Raw genomic sequence first — 19,959 nt, 5'->3', positions numbered from 1 at the left:
TGTAAAACTACAAAGTGCTACCATATGATAAGTGGAGCTGATAAAATGGAAAGTAAGTGTAGAAACAAGGAGGTGGTTTTAATGTTATGGCTGATAGGTGTAATTCACGAATGGTGCTGTGAGCTATACAGTGTGTAAACAGCGCCATCTGTCAGTCACACTCTATTTACACATACACATAGATGGCGCAAAAACAACATCATCTATTGTGCTGATCCGCACTCGCAGATTCGTTCGGTATGACAAGAACTCAAAAAAAATATAACAAAAATCTATTTTTATATTAAATCGGCTTATATTGATTTCGGAATACATCCAGGATCTGTTGTAAAATCCAGGACGGGATTATATTAGGGAAACCATATGCACACATATAGTGTGTGAACGCGGTCGCCTGATTCGCAAATGCGGTGGAGTTCAAAACAAGAAGGAAGTGGGGAAATACAGTATTCGGCACATGTGCGTACGGACTGTTTATAATTACAGAATATGCACGATACAATCTGGATTTGTGATTAAAATGCTTTATAAATAGGTAATGTTTGGTTGTTAGTTCGCTACAGACTGTAATGGTGTGATAATGGCGAATGTGGCAACGCGCGCCCGTGCTTGAGAGTGGAGGAGCTTTTGTTTGGTCCAGTCAGTAGCTGTGTGATTGCATTGCAGTCTTTCCTGAGGTTTAACCGCTGGATTTACTACAATTCCTGCTATTATTAATCAGATCTGGTGATCTAGTCGGACATAAAGGGAGTGTAACTGTGATTCTGACTGGAGAAGTGGATCGGACTGGAGGTCGGGCTGCACTGACAGTAGTGAGTGTTGATCACTTCATACTGCACTGTGAATGGTGTGATGAGGTGAATGGATTAATGATGGGATGATCAGGTCATGCATGCGTGAATGTATTTTAAATGCTGATTTAACAACTGTGTAAGAACTGGGAATGAACCACAGTCAGTTTAATGATAGGTTGGAGCAGTTAGCCTGGATGCTAGGCTCTGTACACAGCACTGCACGGTTCCAGTTGCTGTCCGGTGCGAAGTTATAGAAGGCGACACTTCATACAGGTCATTCCAGATGTGTACAGTAAGGTCACAATGATCCGTACATTCTGTTAAAGTCCAAGTTACGTATTACTTGGTACTACCTTAGTCGACCAATAATTTCCTTCGGGATAAATGAAGTATCTATCTATCCTTTCTATCTTATCTTTCTATCTTATCTTTTTATCTTATCTTTTTATCTTATCTTATCTTATCCTATCTATCCATCCATCTATCCATCCATCCATCCATCCATCTATACATACAGTACCAGTCAAAAGTTTGGACACACCTTCTTATTCAGTGGTTTTTCTTGATTTTTTTTATTTTTCTACATTGTAGATTAACACTGAAGACATCCAAACTATGAAGGAACACATATGGAATTATGTAGTAAACAAAAAAGTGTTAAACAAACCAGAATAACTTTTATATTTTAGATTATTCAAAGTAGCCACATTTTGCTTTAATGACAGCTTTGAACTCTTTTGCCATTCTTTCAATCAGCTTCATGAGGTAGTTACCTGGAATGGTTATCCAACAGTCTTGAAGGAGTTCCCAGAGGTGCTGAGCCCTTGTTGGCTGCTTTGTTTTCACTCTGTGGTCCAACTCATCCCAAACCATCTCAAATGGGTTTAGATTAGATTAGGTAATTTTGGAGGCCAGGTCATCTGACGCAGCACTCTATCACTCTCTTTCTTGGTCAGATAGCCCTTACATAGCCTGGAGGTGTGTTTGGGGTCATTGTCCTGTTAAAAAACAAATGATGGTCCCACTAAGAGCAAACAAGATGGGATGGCATGGCGCTGCAGAATGCTGTAGTAGCCATGCTGGTTAAGTGTGCCTTGGATTTTGAATAAATCACCAACAGTGTCACCAGCAAAGCACCTCCATATCGTCACACCTCCTCCTCCATGCTTCCTGGTGGGTACCACACATGTACAAACCATCCACTCACCTTTTTTGTGTTTTACATAGACACGGCGGGTGAAACCAAAAATGCTTTGATGACAGCTTTGAACTCTTTTGCCATTCTTTCAATCAGCTTCATGAGGTAGTTACCTGAAATGGTTTTGAATTAACAGGTGTGCCTTGTCGAGTTAATTTCTTGCCTTCTTAATGTGTTTGAGACCATCAGTTGTATTGTGCAGTGGTAGGGTTAGTACAAAGGTCTATACAGTGACTAGCCCTATTTGACTAAACTAAGTAAAGAGAAAGACAATCCATCATTACATTAAGACATGAAGGTCAGTCAATCCGGAAAATTTCATGAACTTTGAACGTATCATCAAGTGCAGTCGCAAAGACCATCAGATGCTATGATGAAACTGGCTCTCATGAGGACCGCCCCAGGAGAGGAAGACCAAGAGTTACCTCTGCTGCAGAGTATAAGTTCATTAGAGTTACCAGCCTGAGAAACTGTAAATTATCAGCACCTCAGATTAGAGCCCACATAAATGCTTCACAGAGTTCAAGTAGCAAACACATCTCAACATCAACTATTCAGAGGAGACTGCGTGAATCAGGCCTTCATGGTCAAATTGCTGCAAAGAAGCCACTTCTGAGGAAGAACAATAATAAGAAGAGGATTACTTGGCAAAGAAACACAGGGAATGGACATTAGACAGTGGAAATCTGTCCTTTGGTCTGATGAGTCAAAATTTGAGATTTTTGGTTTCACCTGCCGTGTCTATGTAAAACACAAAAAAGGTGAGTGGATGGTTTGTACATGTGTGGTTCCCACCAGGAAGCATGGAGGAGGAGGTGTGACGATATGGAGGTGCTTTGCTGGTGACACTGTTGGTGATTTATTCAAAATCCAAGGCACACTTAACCAGCATTGCTACTACAGCATTCTGCAGCGCCATGCCATCCCATCTTGTTTGCTCTTAGTGGGACCATCATTTGTTTTTTAACAGGACAATGACCCCAAACACACCTCCAGGCTATGTAAGGGCTATCTGACCAAGAAAGAGAGTGATAGAGTGCTGCGTCAGATGACCTGGCCTCCAAAATTACCTAATCTAATCTAAACCCATTTGAGATGGTTTGGGATGAGTTGGACCACAGAGTGAAAACAAAGCAGCCAACAAGGGCTCAGCACCTCTGGGAACTCCTTCAAGACTGTTGGATAACCATTCCAGGTAACTACCTCATGAAGCTGATTGAAAGAATGGCAAAAGAGTTCAAAGCTGTCATTAAAGCAAAATGTGGCTACTTTGAATAATCTAAAATATAAATGTTATTCTGGTTTGTTTAACACTTTTTTGTTTATTACATAATTCCATATGTGTTCCTTCATAGTCAAGAAAAATCAAGAAAAACCAAGAAAAACCACTGAATAAGAAGGTGTGTCCAAACTTTTGACTGGTACTGTACATACCACTTGGTTTAGCATTTTCCTCTTGAGACATGTAAACTTCATGGCCAAAAGTATGCCTGACCATAAGTTTGTAGTATATTTATGGTGCAGGGGGGCCACCCACCTTACTGCCCCCCCCCCCCCCACGTATTATGCATGTATTATGGCAAGCCAAACAGGAAATATATAGCAAACACTGATATACTGTATATGTAGAATAAACACACACACACACACACACACACACACACACACACACACACACACACACACACACACACACATATATACACGTATATATATATATACAATTTTTTTTTTTGCACTAGGACCCATGAGCTCCTAGTTACGCCACTGCTTCTTGCTGTGTTTTTCTTACAGTGCTCCCCTCTTGGCCACTTGTCTTCATGGACCTTGGCCTTACCCAAATTGTTGCCACAAAGTTGGAAGCATCTAGCTTCTTCTTCTTCCTCGGCCTTTGTCCCGTTCGGTTGCGAGGTCGGCTCTCAGTGGATCATGATCCGCATTGATTTGGCACAATTTTTACGCCGGATGCCCTTCCTGACACAACCCTCCCTATTTTATCCGGGCTTGGAACCGGCACTACAATGCACTGGTTTGTGCATCTAGTGGCTAGGTATCTATAGGACAATCTATATCTATAGGACAGTTTCCAATTAGCCTGGTGTGGCATGTTTTTGGACTGTGGGAGGAAACCGGAGCACCCGGAGGAAACCCACGCGGACACGGGGAGAACATGCAAACTCTGCACAGAAAGGACCCGGACCGTCCCACCTGGGGATCGAATTCAGGACCTTCTTGCTGTGAGGTGACAGTGCTACCCACTAAGCCACCGTGCCGCCCGGAAGCATCTAGCTTATTTAATTATGTAATTGATTTTATACACCTGTTTGCAGTGTGTTTGGCTGTAACATATGAACTTCATAATTAGGAGGGTTGTCCACATACCTTTGGCCATTTAGTGTACAGTTGCATTTAGAATATTTAACCCCCCCACCCCCAAATGAATTAAGGATTTATAACTCAAACCTTGTGCTTTAAATGATCATTTTCAGTTAAATAATAAATCAAATAAATAAAGAAAATAAATGATGTAGTTAATACTGCTACATCACAATTATACAACCCCTACATTATATTGTTGACTTATAACCCACTGCTAGTTTGTATACGTTAAACTTGGGAACTCAATAACAACCCTTAGATGACTTTGTCTGTGATGTTATACACTGATCAGCCATAACATTAAAACCACCTCCTTGTTTCTACACACACTGTCCATTTTATCAGCTCCACTTACCATATAAGAGCACTTTGTAGTTCTACAATTACTGACTGTAGTCCATCTGTTTTTTCTGCATGCTTTTTTAGAAACAAGGAGGTGGATTTAAGATTATGGCTGATCAGTAGATAAACACCACACAGAGATTCAGATGTTCAAGGTGTGTTGCAACCATGGTGAAAACTAAGAAGCTGTCACAAAAGCTGAACAAGAAGATAATTACATTGAATCCAAGGGGCAGTGGGTGTAACACGGTTTCCAATGCACTAGACATACAGTATATAGAGACACCATTGGAGTATTGTCTGCACATTCTGAACAGCAGCAAACCTGCTATGCCATGTTAGAAATTTCATCCAGAGGGCTTAGAAACCATAAAACAAAAGACTTAAAGGATGACCTGATAAAGAGTGGGACAAGTGTGTCAGTGGCAACCATTAAAGATTATTTAGCGATTAAGGACTTCATGGCCGGGCTCCCTACGCATGCCACTCTTGACCAAGCACAAACAGGTTCAACTGGAATGGGTCAGAAGGGATTTGGATAGGCCTGCAGAGTTCTGAGACACAGTTCTGCAGGGTGACAAATCAACATTTGAACCTTTTGGCCATCTGGATGAATCATGGATTCACAGAAATACCAATCCATTTGAGGAGGAACGTTGTATTTTCTGTGGTGAATTTTAACCTTAGTAATAGTTAGGCTTTCTATCAAGACAGCAATCCCAAAGACACCTCCAAGTCAACCAAAGCTTGGTAAAGGAATCAGTCATGGAGTATCTTGAAGTGGTTTCACTTACTGAAATTGTTTGTTAGAGGTTATCAAGACAGAAGGAGGTTTAACCAAGTACTGAGGCTGGGGGTTAAATATCAGGGCATGAGGACATTAGTCAAGAGAACTAGATGTTTTTCATTTAAACTCAAAATTATGTCAACTTACGTTGATTCAAAATTGATTCTATCTATCAATATACACTGGTCAGCCATAACATTAAAACCACCTCCTTGTTTCTACACTCACTGTCCATTTTATCAGCTCCACTTACCATATAGAAGCACTTTGTTGTTCTACAATTACTGACTGTAGTCCATCTGTTTCTCTGCATACTTTTTAGCCCCCTTTCATCCTGCTCTTCAATGATCAGGACCCCCACAGAGCAGGCATTATTTGGGTGGTGGATCATTCTCAGCACTGCAGGGACACTGACATTAGTGTGTGTTGTGCTGGTATGACTGGATCAGACACAGCAGCTTTGCTGGATTTTTTTTTTTTTAATACCGTGTCCGCTCACTGTCCACTCTATTAGACACTCCTACCTAGTTGGTCCACCTTGTAGCTGTAAAGTCAGAGACGATCGCTCATCTATTGCTGCTGTTTGAGTTGGTCATCTTCTAGACCTTCATCAGTGGTCACAGGACGCTGCCCACGGTGTGCTGTTGGCTGGATATTTTTGGTTGGTGGACTATTCCCAGTCCAGCAGTGACAGTGAGGTGTTTTAAAACTTAATCAGTGCTGCTGTGTCTGATCCACTCATACCAGCACAACACACACTATCACACCACCACCATGTCAGTGTCACTGCAGTGCTGAGAACCCACCACCTAAATAATACCTGCTCTGTAGTGCTCCTGGGAGAGTCCTGACCATTGAAGAACAGCATGAAAGGGGGCTAACAAAGCATGCAGAGAAACAAATGGACTACAGTCAGTAATTGTAGAACTACAAAGTGCTTCTGTATGGTAAGTGGAGCTGATAACATGAACAGTGTGTGTAGAAACAACGAGGTGGTTTTAATGTTATGGCTGATCTGTGTCTATTATTTTTCTGTATACTGAGACTTCTAGCTGTACAATTGACTACAGCTGATGACTTTGAGCCCACATAAACAGGAATATTTTACACTTATTAGACTGAGCCACAAGCATTACAATGGGAAAGTCAACTCAGAATGTGATGTGAATACTAAATGGTTAGAGGTTAAAAAAGTTAAAATCAAGAGTATAACTTTACTACTTTCTCAACTTCCTTCCCATTAGATGTAAGCTGAAATAAGTTCCTCTGCATTGTGCGCTAACAGCATGGGGCTAGACTTCGACGTGAAGACATTCTGCCACAACCTGCGCGCCACCAAACCTCCATACGAATGCCCGGTGGAGACCTGCCGCAAGGTATACAAGAGCTACAGCGGCATAGAGTACCACCTGTACCACTATGACCACGACAACCCACCTTCCACCCCGGTAACGCCACAGAAGAAGCGCAAGGGCCGTCCGTGTCGTCCCTCTATGCCGTCATCAGCAGATGGTGATGAGCCTGGCAATGCCAGCACAATGTCTGGGCATGGGGAAGCACCCAGTAGCCCTGCAGGTCACTCCGATCGCTCACCTTCCCCTGGAAGAGACACGATGACGTACGCTCAGGCTCAGCGCATGGTGGAGCTGGAGATCGGGGGTAAAGTGCACCGCCTCAGCATCTTCGAGGACTTGGATGTGTTGTCCGAGGAGGACAGTGAGGCCGAGGATGGAGCAGGAGGATCGGCCACGTGCAACGGCGAGAATGGGGTCAGTGAGGGTGGGACAAATGCAAAGGACAGGCCAGACACCCCCGCTGCAGCAAATGGAGGCAAAGGAGCAGGGACCACTCCTAAATCGGGAAAGCACAAGAGTAAAGAGAAAAAGAGGGACAGCACGCATCATCATGGAAATCCAGCAGGGCCGGCTGTGAAGCTACCTGAGGCTGTGTTTCGAGAGCTGGATCAGGAGAGGCCTGATGCACCGCTGAGACCGACATCTTACTACAGGTAAACTATAATATGTGTCAACTGACTTGAGTCCGGTGCTTTTTTTAAAGGGTCCAGCCAAGAAATTTCATCTTGGTCATTTGCCTTATTAATTTTGTTCTGAAGCATGAAGGCTAATACAGTGCTGTGAACAAGCACTATTTTTATTCATCATTTCATTGGTGGCGCAGTTGGATTATCCCCTATCACACCAGCGCTGGGATTTTGAACTCCAGAGTGCGAACCTCAGCTCTGCTACCGGTCGGCTGGGCATCCTCTAGCGCAGACCTGGGCATTGTACGGCCCGCGGGCCACATCCGGCCCGCGAGACATCCCCAACCGGCCCGCATGAGGTCCGTGGCAATTACAATTTATGTAATAAATGTACATCAAACATGCATTACAACAGGATTGATTTTGACGGCAGCGCTGTGTCTTTAAATATCCGCAAGTTTCGATTTACGTGTGTGAGCGAGTGTATCAGCTTCACCGTAATGCGAACAGAACTGAGTGTGACTGACGGTGGAGTTTTTAACAAGACAGGAAGTTCTGAAGTTTAGAATTTAGGCTCTAAATCGCTGTTACGGTACTACACAGAAATATAAGAACATGAACGATGCAGAGCATCACACCTGAAGCTTCTCTAACTAAACTGCAAAAGCAACAAGGACTGTTTTATAAAGTTTAACACATCCAGAACTGAAGCAGTCAGGAACAGCTTTGTGATTTTAAAAAGAATATCCAACAATAACAAAGGACAGAAAAACAAATGAGACTCATTAGACTCAAAACAAAATAGTGTAAAGTTTAAAAACCTGCACATTTTGTTCACATTTGTTTTTTTGTTTGTTTTTTGCATTTGTTTGTTTAAATAGTAAAATAATGTTGATGTTTTTACTCTGCCTACTTCTAATTGTCTGATTGTAACATCTAAACATTAACAGCTTATTAGAACTGTACAATTTACTGCTTTTTATAATGAGTGGGCAGTTGTAGCCTAGTGGTTAGTGGACTAGTAATTAGAAGGTTGCTGGTTCAAGCCACACCACTGCCAGGTTGCTGCTGTTGGGCCCTTGAGCAAGGCCCTTAACCCTCAATTGCTCAGACTGTATACTGTAACTATATTGTAAATCGATTTAGATAAAGGCGTCTGCTAAATGCTGAAAATGTAATGTAAATGTAAATAAAGAGATAAAATTAATATTGAGCAGAATTATGTGGCCCCTTGGAAAATTTAATTGCCCACCCCTGCTCTAGCGGCATAATTGGCAATGCCTGCAGCAGACAAAATTGGCCATTAAAGTCTGCCAGGTGGGTAAAAGACCGGACTGAATGTGGGTGGGGTCTTAGACTAACCAAGGACCTTGGTTAGTAGCCTAAAGCTCCCGTACAGAAAGTGGAGGAGCACGGAGATCAGTGCATGGCTCTATGTAAGCCAGGGGTGGGCAATTAAATTTTCCAAGGGGCCACATAAGAAACTGGGACTGTTGTGGAGGGCCGGACCAATAAGGTGAACTTAATTCTTCTCAATATTAATTTTATCTCTTTATTTACATTTACATTACATTTTCAGCATTTAGCGTTGACGTCTTTATCCAAAGCGACTTACATTACAGTTACACTATACAGTCTGAGCAATTGAGGGTTAAGGGCCTTGCTCAAGGGCCCAACAGCAGCAACCTGGTAGTGGAGGGGCTTGAAACAGTGACCTTGTATTTACTAGTCCAGTACCTTAAGCACTAGGCTACAACTGCCCACTCTTTATGAGAAGCAGTAAATTGTACAGTTCTAATAAGCTGTTAATGTTTAGATGTTACAATCAGAAAATTAGAAGTAGGCAGAGAAAATACCTCAACATTATTTTACTTTTTAAACAAACAAATGCAAAAAAAAAAAAAAAGTGAACAAATGTGCAGGTTTTTAAACTATTTTGTTTTGAGTCTAATTACCACATTTGGTTTTTCAGTCCTTTGTTATTGTTGGATTTTCTTTTTAAAATCACAAAGCTGGTGCTGACTGCTTCAGTTCTGCATGTGTTAAACTTTCTAAAAAGTCTGTGTTGCTTTTGCAGTTTAGTTAGTGAAGCTTCAGGTGTGACGCTCCGCATCGTTCATGTTGTTGTATTTCTCTGTTTAGTACCATAACAGTGATTTAGAGCCTAAATTGTGATCCTTAACCAGCGTTACACCTGACTTCAGTTAATAAATACTTCAGAAGTTCATGTCTTGTTAAAAACTCCACCGTCAGTCACACTCAGTTCTGTTCGCATTACGGTGAAGCTGATACACTCGCACAGACGTAAATCGAAACTTACGGACATTTAAAGATGCAGCGCTCCCGTCAAAATCAATCCTGTTGTATTGCATGTTTGATGTACATTTATTTACATCTAATTTTTAATTGCCTCGAACCTCATGTGGGCCGGTTAGGGATGCCACATCCGGCCCGCGGGCCGTACAATGCCCAGGTCTGATGTAAGCGAATACTGGCCTCACGCTCGTATTCACAGAATGTGTGGACGAATAAGAAGGGGTTGGTGGACTGTGCACTGCTCGGACGCGAGCGCCTTGCACCAAAAATGTCAAGAACTCACTACGGACTTTATCACAGACAAATAATGAAGAACTCCAATTATTTTTTGCTAGTTTTAACTTTCAGTTCAGTTTCATTTTGTGTTTGTATGATTTGTGTATATCCTATTTATTCAAATTATCCTCTAGGCCACCCAAAGAGGATGGGGGTCCCTGCTGAGTCTGGTTCCTCTGAAGGTTTCTTCCTGTAATTTTAAGGGAGTTTTTCCTTGCCACTGTTGCCCTCGGCCTGCTCAACAGGAGTTTTTGGTCTGTAGGTCCTGGATTCTGTAAAGTTGCTTTGAGACAACAAATAAAATTGACTTGACTTGACGATCAGAGTGTACAGCAGAGGAATACGAATTAACTACGCTAAATTGGAAGAAAAGGGGAAAAATGCATAAACAAAATAGCAAACAAAAACAGGACACTGACCTAAAGCATACTCACAAGTCCACCTCTGAATGACCTGAATAAACAAAAATAAGGTTTTGGCCTGGCCTGACTTGACATTGAGATGCTGTGGCAAGGAAGCGATTCCTTCACAGATTCCTCCAAAATTCCTGCCCAGGGATGTAAAAGATTCATCACAAGCATTTGATTGCAATTGTTAAAGCATAGGCTGGCACAAATACTTATCGAGTTAAAGGGGTAATTACTTTTTCACGTGGATGATGGTTTTAAATAAAGCTTTATTCTCTGTAAGTGGACAGGGTGCCAAGCCATCACGTCCACCAAATCCCCCCAACAATAGTCTGTGTAAATGCCCAGCCAGCTAATATCATAGCTAAGATTCTAACCCAGATCTCAGCTGTGGTGGTCTAGCGTAATAAACCTCTTCTCTTTTTATTTTGTAACACAACAATCTAATCCTTAGGGTCGCTCAGGTGGCGCAGCGGTAAAAAAAACACACACTGGATCCAGAGCTGGGATCTCGAATACATCGTATCAAATCTTAGCTCTGCCTTGCGAGCTGAGGCTGAGCGGCCACATGATCAACGATTGGCCTGTTGTTCAGATGGGCGGGACTAAGCCGGATGGGGTCTCTCTCTCATGACTGGTGCAATTATGACCTCTGCTGGCTGATTGATGGCGCCTACACAGAGATGAGAAAAGAGTGCTCTTAGGGTGTGTCTCTCCGTACACGCAGCTAAGCTGCACTGCACTCGTCAAAGTGTAGGTGATAAGATGCATACAGCATGCTGCCCATGTGTCGGAGGGGGCGTGGGTTAGCTTCGTTCTCCTCAATCAGAGCAGGGATCGGCATTGGTGGAGAGGAAGCATGATGCAATGTCAAGGGGAGAAAATACATAAAGACATAAAAAAAAACTAATCTAATCCTTCTCCTGTCTCCTCTGCCTCTCACAGGTACATAGATAAGTCTGTTGAGGAGCTGGATGAGGAGGTAGAGTATGACATCGATGAGGAGGACTACATCTGGCTGGACATCATGAATGACAAGCGGCGGAGCGACGGGGTGACTTCCATCCCACAGGAGGTGTTCGAGTATCTGATGGATCGATTAGAGAAGGAGTCCTATTTCGAGAGTCATAACAAGGTTTGATCTATACTCATACATGTTTTTTATGTTTGTGTTGTGTTGTGCCACTTGTTGGTCTCATTATTTTATTATTATTTATAATGTTTTAAGGGGAGATGTTACATCTAATTCACTGCTCCAGAGTCTAATAATGGTATGCTATGCTCATGATGAATTTAGACTTTTAGATCCAAACTACAAAACCCCATATAAACAGGTCTAGCACTGCCAGGGATGGGTTGTAACTCCATTTACACTGATTAGCCATAACATTAAAACCACCTCCATGTTTCTACATTCACTGTCCATTTTATCAGCTCCACTTACCATAGAGAAGCACTTTGTAGTTCTACAATTACTGACTGTAGTCCAGTGTTAATTTTGACAGCAAATTTTGATTTAGTTTTAGTCATAGTCTTTTGACTAAAATGTCATTTAGTTTTAGTCATAATTTAGTCATCTGAATTGTTTTAGTTTTAGTTAGGGCTGGACGATATGGCAAAAATTTATATCACGATATAACTCCTAATTTCGGTCGATACGATATAATTCCGATATTGATATGAATAATACAAATGTCAGAAAAACTGCCAAGAACACCAACATTGACAGGTTGTACCTGCAAACCTCTGAACCCTGCAAAAGTCTATGAAATCTCACCCTTTACAACTACATAATATTTTAGAAATAATAATAATAAATTAGCTTTTACCTTTTACTTGTATTCAGCATTTGTATACAGAGAAAAACACGACATCATTCTCAAATAAACATAAGCTTTGACAATATATAATATAATATATTAACATGTCTTAACCAGAGGTGGAAAGAGTACTAAAATATTGTACTCAAGTAAAAGTACTATTACTTTTAATGTATTTTTACTCAAGTACGAGTAAAGTTACTAGTCTAAAAATCTACTCAAGTAAAAAGTATAAGGTAACTCTGAGTACTAGAGTAAACTTCACTTCGTTACTTTATTAACAGGAGGGCGTGTCTCTTCTGTGTAATGCAAACATGACATAAATCTCACAATAGTTGTTTTTAATTCAAATATAATAGAAGAAACATGTTGATACAACATTTAAAACATTTAGGGATGTGTAATGTGTCATTTTAGTCCCATAAAACTTTTTAAAACTGTATAACCACTAGTGATGTGTCGTAGAATGATTCGAATCTATTGAACGGCTCTTTAAACTGAAATAAAGGAACCGCTTCTGGGAGTCGTTATGTATATATACAGCTCTTTAAAAGGAACCGAGACAAAAGATTCGACTCCCCGTCGCAGAATTCACTGCAGCAGTTTCCCAGACACGATTTCTTTAGCGTTTATTATTTTACTCAGTAACAGTAAAATTACAGGCTGTGAAATCTACTTAAAAAAATACAAGTACACAAAAAACTACTCAATTACAGTAACGCGGGTAAATGTTACTTTCCACCTCTGGTCTTAACCAACTTTAATCCACAACATGGACTGATTATTATTTGTGCAGGGCCGGTGCTAGGGGGGTGGCTGAGGGGGGCATTGCCCCCCCAAATTGTGTCTTTGCCCCCCCAAGCACAATGCAAGCAACGGCTATTTTTAAAATTATCTCTGAACCAATCACAAAAATGCATTTTGTTTTACAGTGTGAAGATACAGTATTTCCTTGCTTATTCCTGATTGGCTCTTTGAGTCATATAAAAATCGGCAGACTGCCCCAAACAGTTCAGTTCGGCAGTATATGTTCTGTTAGTGTGAGCGAGAGGCAGGTATACTGGTAAACACTCTTCTGAGTTTAAACTGACTTCCACATGGTAATATTTGCTTAACTGTGGTTTTTCGTTGCTTTAATGTTACTTACCTCTTACATAGGTGTTGCTTAAATTATTTTATTAGCCGTTAGCGGTTAGGCTAATGAACTAATGGCAATTTAATTAAGGGGGCGTATTAAAATGAAATACAATTAGATAATCTTTTTTCTCCATTTACATAATAATGTATTTTTTAATCATTGGGTTTTAAGTTTAAGTTCGAAAACATGCATTTTTATTTCTTTACCTCATACATCACTTTAAGCCAGTATCAATAGCTTGGCTGTCATCATTCATGCACAAATCAAGCCTTGAATATATTTCTGGCTTCAAAAACATGACTATCAACATGCCCCCTCATTAGGTTTTACTGCCCCCCCAAGCAAAGCAGTCCAGAACCGGGGCTGTTTGTATGTAAACATTTTCGAACAAAAGTGCTTAGAGTTGCTGCAGAATTTGCTATATCAGGTATTGTGCTTGAAGACTACAGAAAAAAAGAGTCTAGTTTTTTTCTCCCTTATCAACTAGTTCGTCTGCTTCTTTTTTAACTGTGGATGCTCGTTCACTCACAGCTGTTGAACTCATTTAGCCGCTAATATCTACCGTGTTGTAGCGGAGTGTAATCAGAGCGGTAACGCTGAGCGCTGGCGTCGTGCCTGAAGCGTACGTCATCACGCACTGACGTAATGTGTATCGATCGAATTTGTTTAAAAATCATATCACCGTTATTGAAACATTTTCTATCGCGATATATATCGATATCGAATTATTGTCCAGCACTAGTTTTAGTCTAGTTTTAGTCTAGTTTTAGTCGACTAATTATCATAAGACTTTAGTCGACTAAATCTACAGTTGATTCAGTCGACTAAAATACATATTTGTTTGTTTGTTTGTTTATTAGGATTTTAACGTCATGTTTTTACACATTGGTTACATTCATGACAGGAATGGTAGTTACTCATTACACAAGTTTATTTGATTCACAAGGTTATATTGAACACAGTCATGGACAAATTTAGTATCTTCAATTCACCTCACTTGCACGTCTTTGGACTGTGGGAGGAAACCGGAGCACCCGGAGGAAACTCACGCAGACACGTCACATGTAAACTCCACACAGAAAGGACCCAGACCGCCCCACCTGGGGTTCGAACCCAGGACATTCTTGCTGTGAGGCGACAGTGCTACCCACTTAACCACCGTGCCACCCTAAAATAAATATAAAGGGTGTAAAATGTAAATGCTTTTTCATCAGTTCCCTTAAATTATTGAAGTCATTATATACACTTACACAAAATAAAACATTTTTAACCAGTTATGGAATATTATTAATGTTTGAATGTACAATACACACAAAAACAGATTTAACTTATTTCAAACATCTTTATTTACCTGACCTTGCTTATTGAGCATAACAATAACAAAATATAAATGACCAGTAAGCCTGCTCTGCCTGAAAAATATATGCATTGTTCATAACAAATTGCATATTACATTCTTTATAAAACTGGGTACTGTAAAAGCAGCAGTGCCATTATGTTGCCATTATTACTGCCAGCAGTGCCAGATGTCGTTTCAGATTTGTTGTGTTTTTACCCGAGATCGTCGCCCCACATGGTTTACACATCGTCTTGTTTTTCACGACATCAAATGAGAAATGTGTCCATATATCGACTCTCCTCTTTCTCCCTGTTGACATTGTGGAGTTAACCTAGTTCCATGAGTAAAGAAAGTTTACAGGCTAGTCTGGTCTTTCCGGGTTTAGATCAAATGTGTGCGAGTGTGGTCTTACCGCGGTACCGCAAAAGATTAGTATTGATTGGATGGCTAATCGGCTTGTCCCGCCCCTCCACATACGTAGTATGTTATGATAAGTAGTTATGATTGGATCTCTGTCTAACTTGTCCCTACCTTCCACAAAACTAAATCAGTTATTGGATGTCGTCCCTGCCAAACATTTTCGTCTCGTTTTTATTCGTTGACGAAAGTGTCAATTCATTTCGTCATAGTTTTTATCCTTTTATGTAGTTTTTATTTAGTTATCGTCTCGTTTTCGTCATGAAAAAAAGGTTCGTTGACGAAAACTATGACGAAAATCATTCGTCAACGAAATTAACACTGCTGTAGTCCATTTGTTTCTCTGCATGCTGTTAGCCCCCTTTTATGCTGTTTTTCAATGGTCAGGACCCCCACAGGACCACTACAGAGTAGGTATTATTTGGGTGGTGGATCATTCTCAGCACTGCAGTGACACTGACATGGTGGTGGTGTGTTAGTGTGTGTTGTGCTGGTATGAGTGGATAAGACACAGCAGTTTTTAAACACCTCACTGTCACTGCTGGACTGAGAATAGTCCATCAATCAAAAATATCCTGCCAACAGCTAGGGCTGTTGCGGTGAAAGAATTCCCCCTCTCGATATTTAGGCGGCTCAACACCACTGTATGCGATATTATCGCAACATATATATATATATATATATTTTGAAAATTACTTAATTTATCTGGATTTTAGAGCTATATAAACAAGCTTTATTGTTAGGCTATGATTCGGTATATTATTGCTTTATAATGACAAAGATGAGAGCTTTAGGACAAATCAAGTGCGTGTTTATTGTTAAATACAGAACAGAGCTAAGATGCGCAATAAGAATGCACGTCTTTTCTCTATTAAAAAAGGTTTAAATTTAGCTTCTAGCCTAGGATAGATATACACTGTAAAACGAAAAAAAAAAAGTGTTTAGGCTAAATATTTTAAATGCACATCTAATCAAAATATGGTAAAAAAAATAGAATAAAGTCTGTAAGACCTTAAACCTGCGTTATCATGCGCGCTAGAAAAACCAACATGTTCACCTGATGTGGTTTGAGAGAGGATCTGAGTGGGGTAGCGATGTTCCCGAGGGCACTAAAAACTCTCTCTGATGGTGTGTGTGCTCGCTTCACTAATACACACGTGTACTGTACCTGCATGCGACTTTAGAGAGCAGAGGAATCTAGCCTGGTTGTCGCGCCACTATTAACCATCTATTTATTAGGTATAATTAACATAACAATATATACTACATTTTAAGTTATTATTCATTTCAATACATTTTTATTCAACGAAAAAATACATTTAAATCATTCCAGCAAGCCAGCAAGAGAATATTTGCAGGCTGCAATGCCATATTAACAGTCATTAAGTGTTTTAGTACGCCAAGGCTTACAATTACAAGTATTTTATTGAGTGTGAACTCAATTTAATCATTAATAAACTTGCCTATAATTAATGTTGCCATTGTTTACATTTTAAAACACAAAGCCTGACACTCAGCAGCAACGCATGCGAACAGGTTGCGGGAAAATGTCGCTCTTAGCTCATTTTCATTATGAATTTATTTAACATTTATTACGCCCGAATGCATGCGTAAAACAAGATGGAGCCTGCAACAAAAAAAAAAAAAGAAAGAAAGAAAAAACGTGAACATCGCGGTGTTGCGGTTGTTCACGTTTTATATGGCTGGTCTATACCGCGGTATTTCAAAATTGCAGTTAGCGCGACAGCCCTACCAACAGCACCCTGTGGGCATCATCCTGTGACCACTGATGAAGGTTTAGAAGATGACCAACTCAAACAGCAGCAATAGATGAGTGATCATCTCTGACTTTACATCTACAAGGTGGACCAACTAGGTAGGAGTGTCTAATAGAGTGGACAGTGAGTGGACAAACTCCAGCAGCATTGCTGTGTGTCATCCACTCATACCAGCGCAACACACACTAACACACCACCACCATGTCATTGTCACTGCAGTGCTGAGAATGATCCACCACCTAAATAATACCTGCTCTGTAGTGGTCCTGGGAGTCCTGACCATTGAAAAACAGCATGAAAGGGGGCTAACAAAGCATGCAGAGAAACAGATGGACTACAGTCAGTAATTGTAGAACTACAAAGTGCTTTTATATGGTAAGTGGAGCTGATAAAATGGACAGTGTGTGTAGAAACAAGGTGGTTTTAATGTTATGGCTGATCGGTGTATATGTTTATAGATACACATACATACAGTCATGGCTGAAAGTGTTGGCACCCCTGAAAGTATTTCTCCCAGAAAATTATTGCAATTACACGTTTTGTTATACACATGTTTATTTTCTTTGTGTGTATTGGAAAAAATCTGCGAAAAATTATTTCACACAAAACTCCAAAAATGGGCCAGACAAAATTATTGGCACCCTCAACTTAATATTTGGTTGCACACCCTTTGGAAAAAATAACTGAAATCAATCGCTTCCTATAACCATCAACAAGCTACTTACACCACTCAACTGGAATTTTGGACCACTCTTCTTTTGCAAACTGCTCCAGGTCTCTCATATTTGAAGGGTGCCTTCTCCCAACAGCAATTTTAAGATCTCTCCACAGGTGTTCAATCAGATTTAGATCCGGACTCATTGCTGGCCATTTTAGAACTTTCCAACACTTTGTTTCCATTAATTTCTGGGTGCTTTTTGAAGTATGTTTGGGGTCATTGTCCTGCTGGAAGACCCATGACCTAGGACGCAAACCCAGCTTTCTTACACTGGGCCCTACATTGCGACCCAAAATCCTTTGGTAATCTTCAGATTTCATGATGCCTTGCACACAGTCAAGGCACCCAGTGCCAGAGGCAGCAAAACAACCCCAAAATATCTTTGAACCTCCACCATATTTGACTGTAGGTACTGTGTTCTTTTCTTTGTAGGCCTCATTCTGTTTTCGGTAAACAGTAGAATGATGTGCTTTACCAAAAAGCTGTATCTTGGTCTCATCTGTCCACAAGATGTCCACAAGGATTTTGGCTTACTCACGTACATTTTGGCAAACTGCAGTCTAGCTTTTTTGTCTCTGTGTCAGCAGTGGGGTTCTACTGGGTCTCCTGCCATAGCGTTTCATTTCATTCAAATGTCGACGGATAGTTCACGCTGACACTGATGCACCCTGATCCTGCAGGACAGCTTGAATTTCTTTGGAACTTGATTGGGGCTGCTTATCCACCATCCGGACTATCCTGCGTTGCAACCTTTCATCAACTTTTCTCTTCCATCCACGTCCAGGGAGATTAGCTACAGTGCCATGGGTTGTAAACTTCTTGATTATGTTGCGCACTGTGGACAAAGGAACATCAAGATCTCTGGAGATGGACTTGTAACCTTGAGATTGTTGATATTTTTCCTCAGTTTTGGTTCTCAAGTCCTCAGACAGTTTTCTTCTCCTCTTTCTGTTCTCCATGCTTAGTGTGGCACACACAGACACACAATGCAAAGACTGAGTCAACTTCTCTCCTTTTTATCTGGTTTCAGGTGTGATTTTTATATTGCCCACACCTGTTACTTGCCACAGGTGAGTTTATACGAGCATCACATGCTTGAAACAAAGTTATTTACCCACAATTTTGAAAAGGTGCCACTAATTTTGTCAAATTCGCCTTTTTTCTCTGTTCCAATACACACAAAGGAAATAAACATGTGTATAACAAAACGTGTAATTGCAATCATTTTCTGGGAGGAATACTTCATTTTCTGGAAAAATCTCAGGGGTGCCAACACTTTCGGCCATGACTGTATGTGTGTGTGTACACTAAATACACAGTTTTACTTTCTATATTGCCTTTCAAGTGTTTTCTCCTAGTAATTGCAGGTTGTTGCTTAGTTGTGACACTAAATGGTTTCAGATCATTAAATGATACAAAAAGCAAACTTGAGTAAAAAACACATTTTGTAAAGCTATTTTATTTATTTAAGGAACAGTCATCCCACACTCATATTACCCATATATAATATTCCATCAGTAATTTTCCCTTTTAGTTACTAAGTCATCACTACTACATTTAATTGGCAATCTAAAACCACAATCATTCAACTCTCTCAAACAGTAAAGCCAAGTCAAGTAGTTACATAAAACTGTCTATATGAACGCTATGCCACAATCTAAGAAAATTCCAGTGCTCTCAAAAAGGCATTAAACTATTTCATGTACATTTCTAAGGCTCTAAGACTCCACCAAACTCCAGTGAGAGCCAAATAGAGGAAACTTGGAACAGCTAAAATCTCTCTCCAGAAAGTACCAAACAAACCTAGAAAAAACATCTACATTAATATCATTGCTAACCAACAGAAACATCAGTATTTAGTTGACATTTGCATCTGGATAATCCCCAAACTTTTTGGTATCAGATTATTTTGACAGACCAGTCAAAACAGGAACACTGCGGACAGCAAATGAGTCACTGAGACTGGTAAAAAGGCAAATGCAGCATTTCATAGTAAGAACATTATAGTGACAGTCAAACCTGCTGGTGCAGCCGTTGATGTAAGATTGCATTCCACTCTATATTAGAGACATCTTGAGGAGAATGTAAGATCTTCTCTCTGAGGCACTTAAGTGGTGCTGTTGGCTAGTATGCTAGCCCACTACCTCCATGGCTCGGTGAAGTTTGAGTCATTGCAGTGCCCCTGGCCTAGCTGAGCCCTCAACTCACAGTTGGCCGTGGATGAGTGATGAAAGGCCTTTCTGCTGCAATAACAAGTCCTACTGTCTGA

At 40.6% G+C, this 19,959-nt stretch overlaps 1 protein-coding gene across 1 annotated transcript in view; it reads left to right on the top strand.

The window, feature by feature from the left end:
- The first annotated feature begins 414 nt into the window (after window positions 1-414).
- The window catches only part of brpf1 (bromodomain and PHD finger containing, 1), an 85,268-nt gene continuing 65,723 nt past the window's right edge, over window positions 415-19,959 (top strand). Inside the window, exons 1-5 of the mRNA XM_062999165.1 lie at window positions 415-459; window positions 722-812; window positions 6,745-6,998; window positions 7,065-7,508; window positions 11,426-11,615. Of these exons, the coding sequence (XP_062855235.1) occupies window positions 6,787-6,998; window positions 7,065-7,508; window positions 11,426-11,615 (846 nt within the window). The 5' untranslated portion in view covers window positions 415-459; window positions 722-812; window positions 6,745-6,786. The remainder of the gene's footprint in view (window positions 460-721; window positions 813-6,744; window positions 6,999-7,064; window positions 7,509-11,425; window positions 11,616-19,959) is intronic.

This window comes from Trichomycterus rosablanca, chromosome 7, assembly GCF_030014385.1.
Source record: "Trichomycterus rosablanca isolate fTriRos1 chromosome 7, fTriRos1.hap1, whole genome shotgun sequence".
Taxonomy (NCBI): domain Eukaryota; kingdom Metazoa; phylum Chordata; class Actinopteri; order Siluriformes; family Trichomycteridae; genus Trichomycterus; species Trichomycterus rosablanca.
Note: the sequence above shows the minus strand (reverse complement) of the source record. Positions and strands in the feature narration are given on the sequence as shown.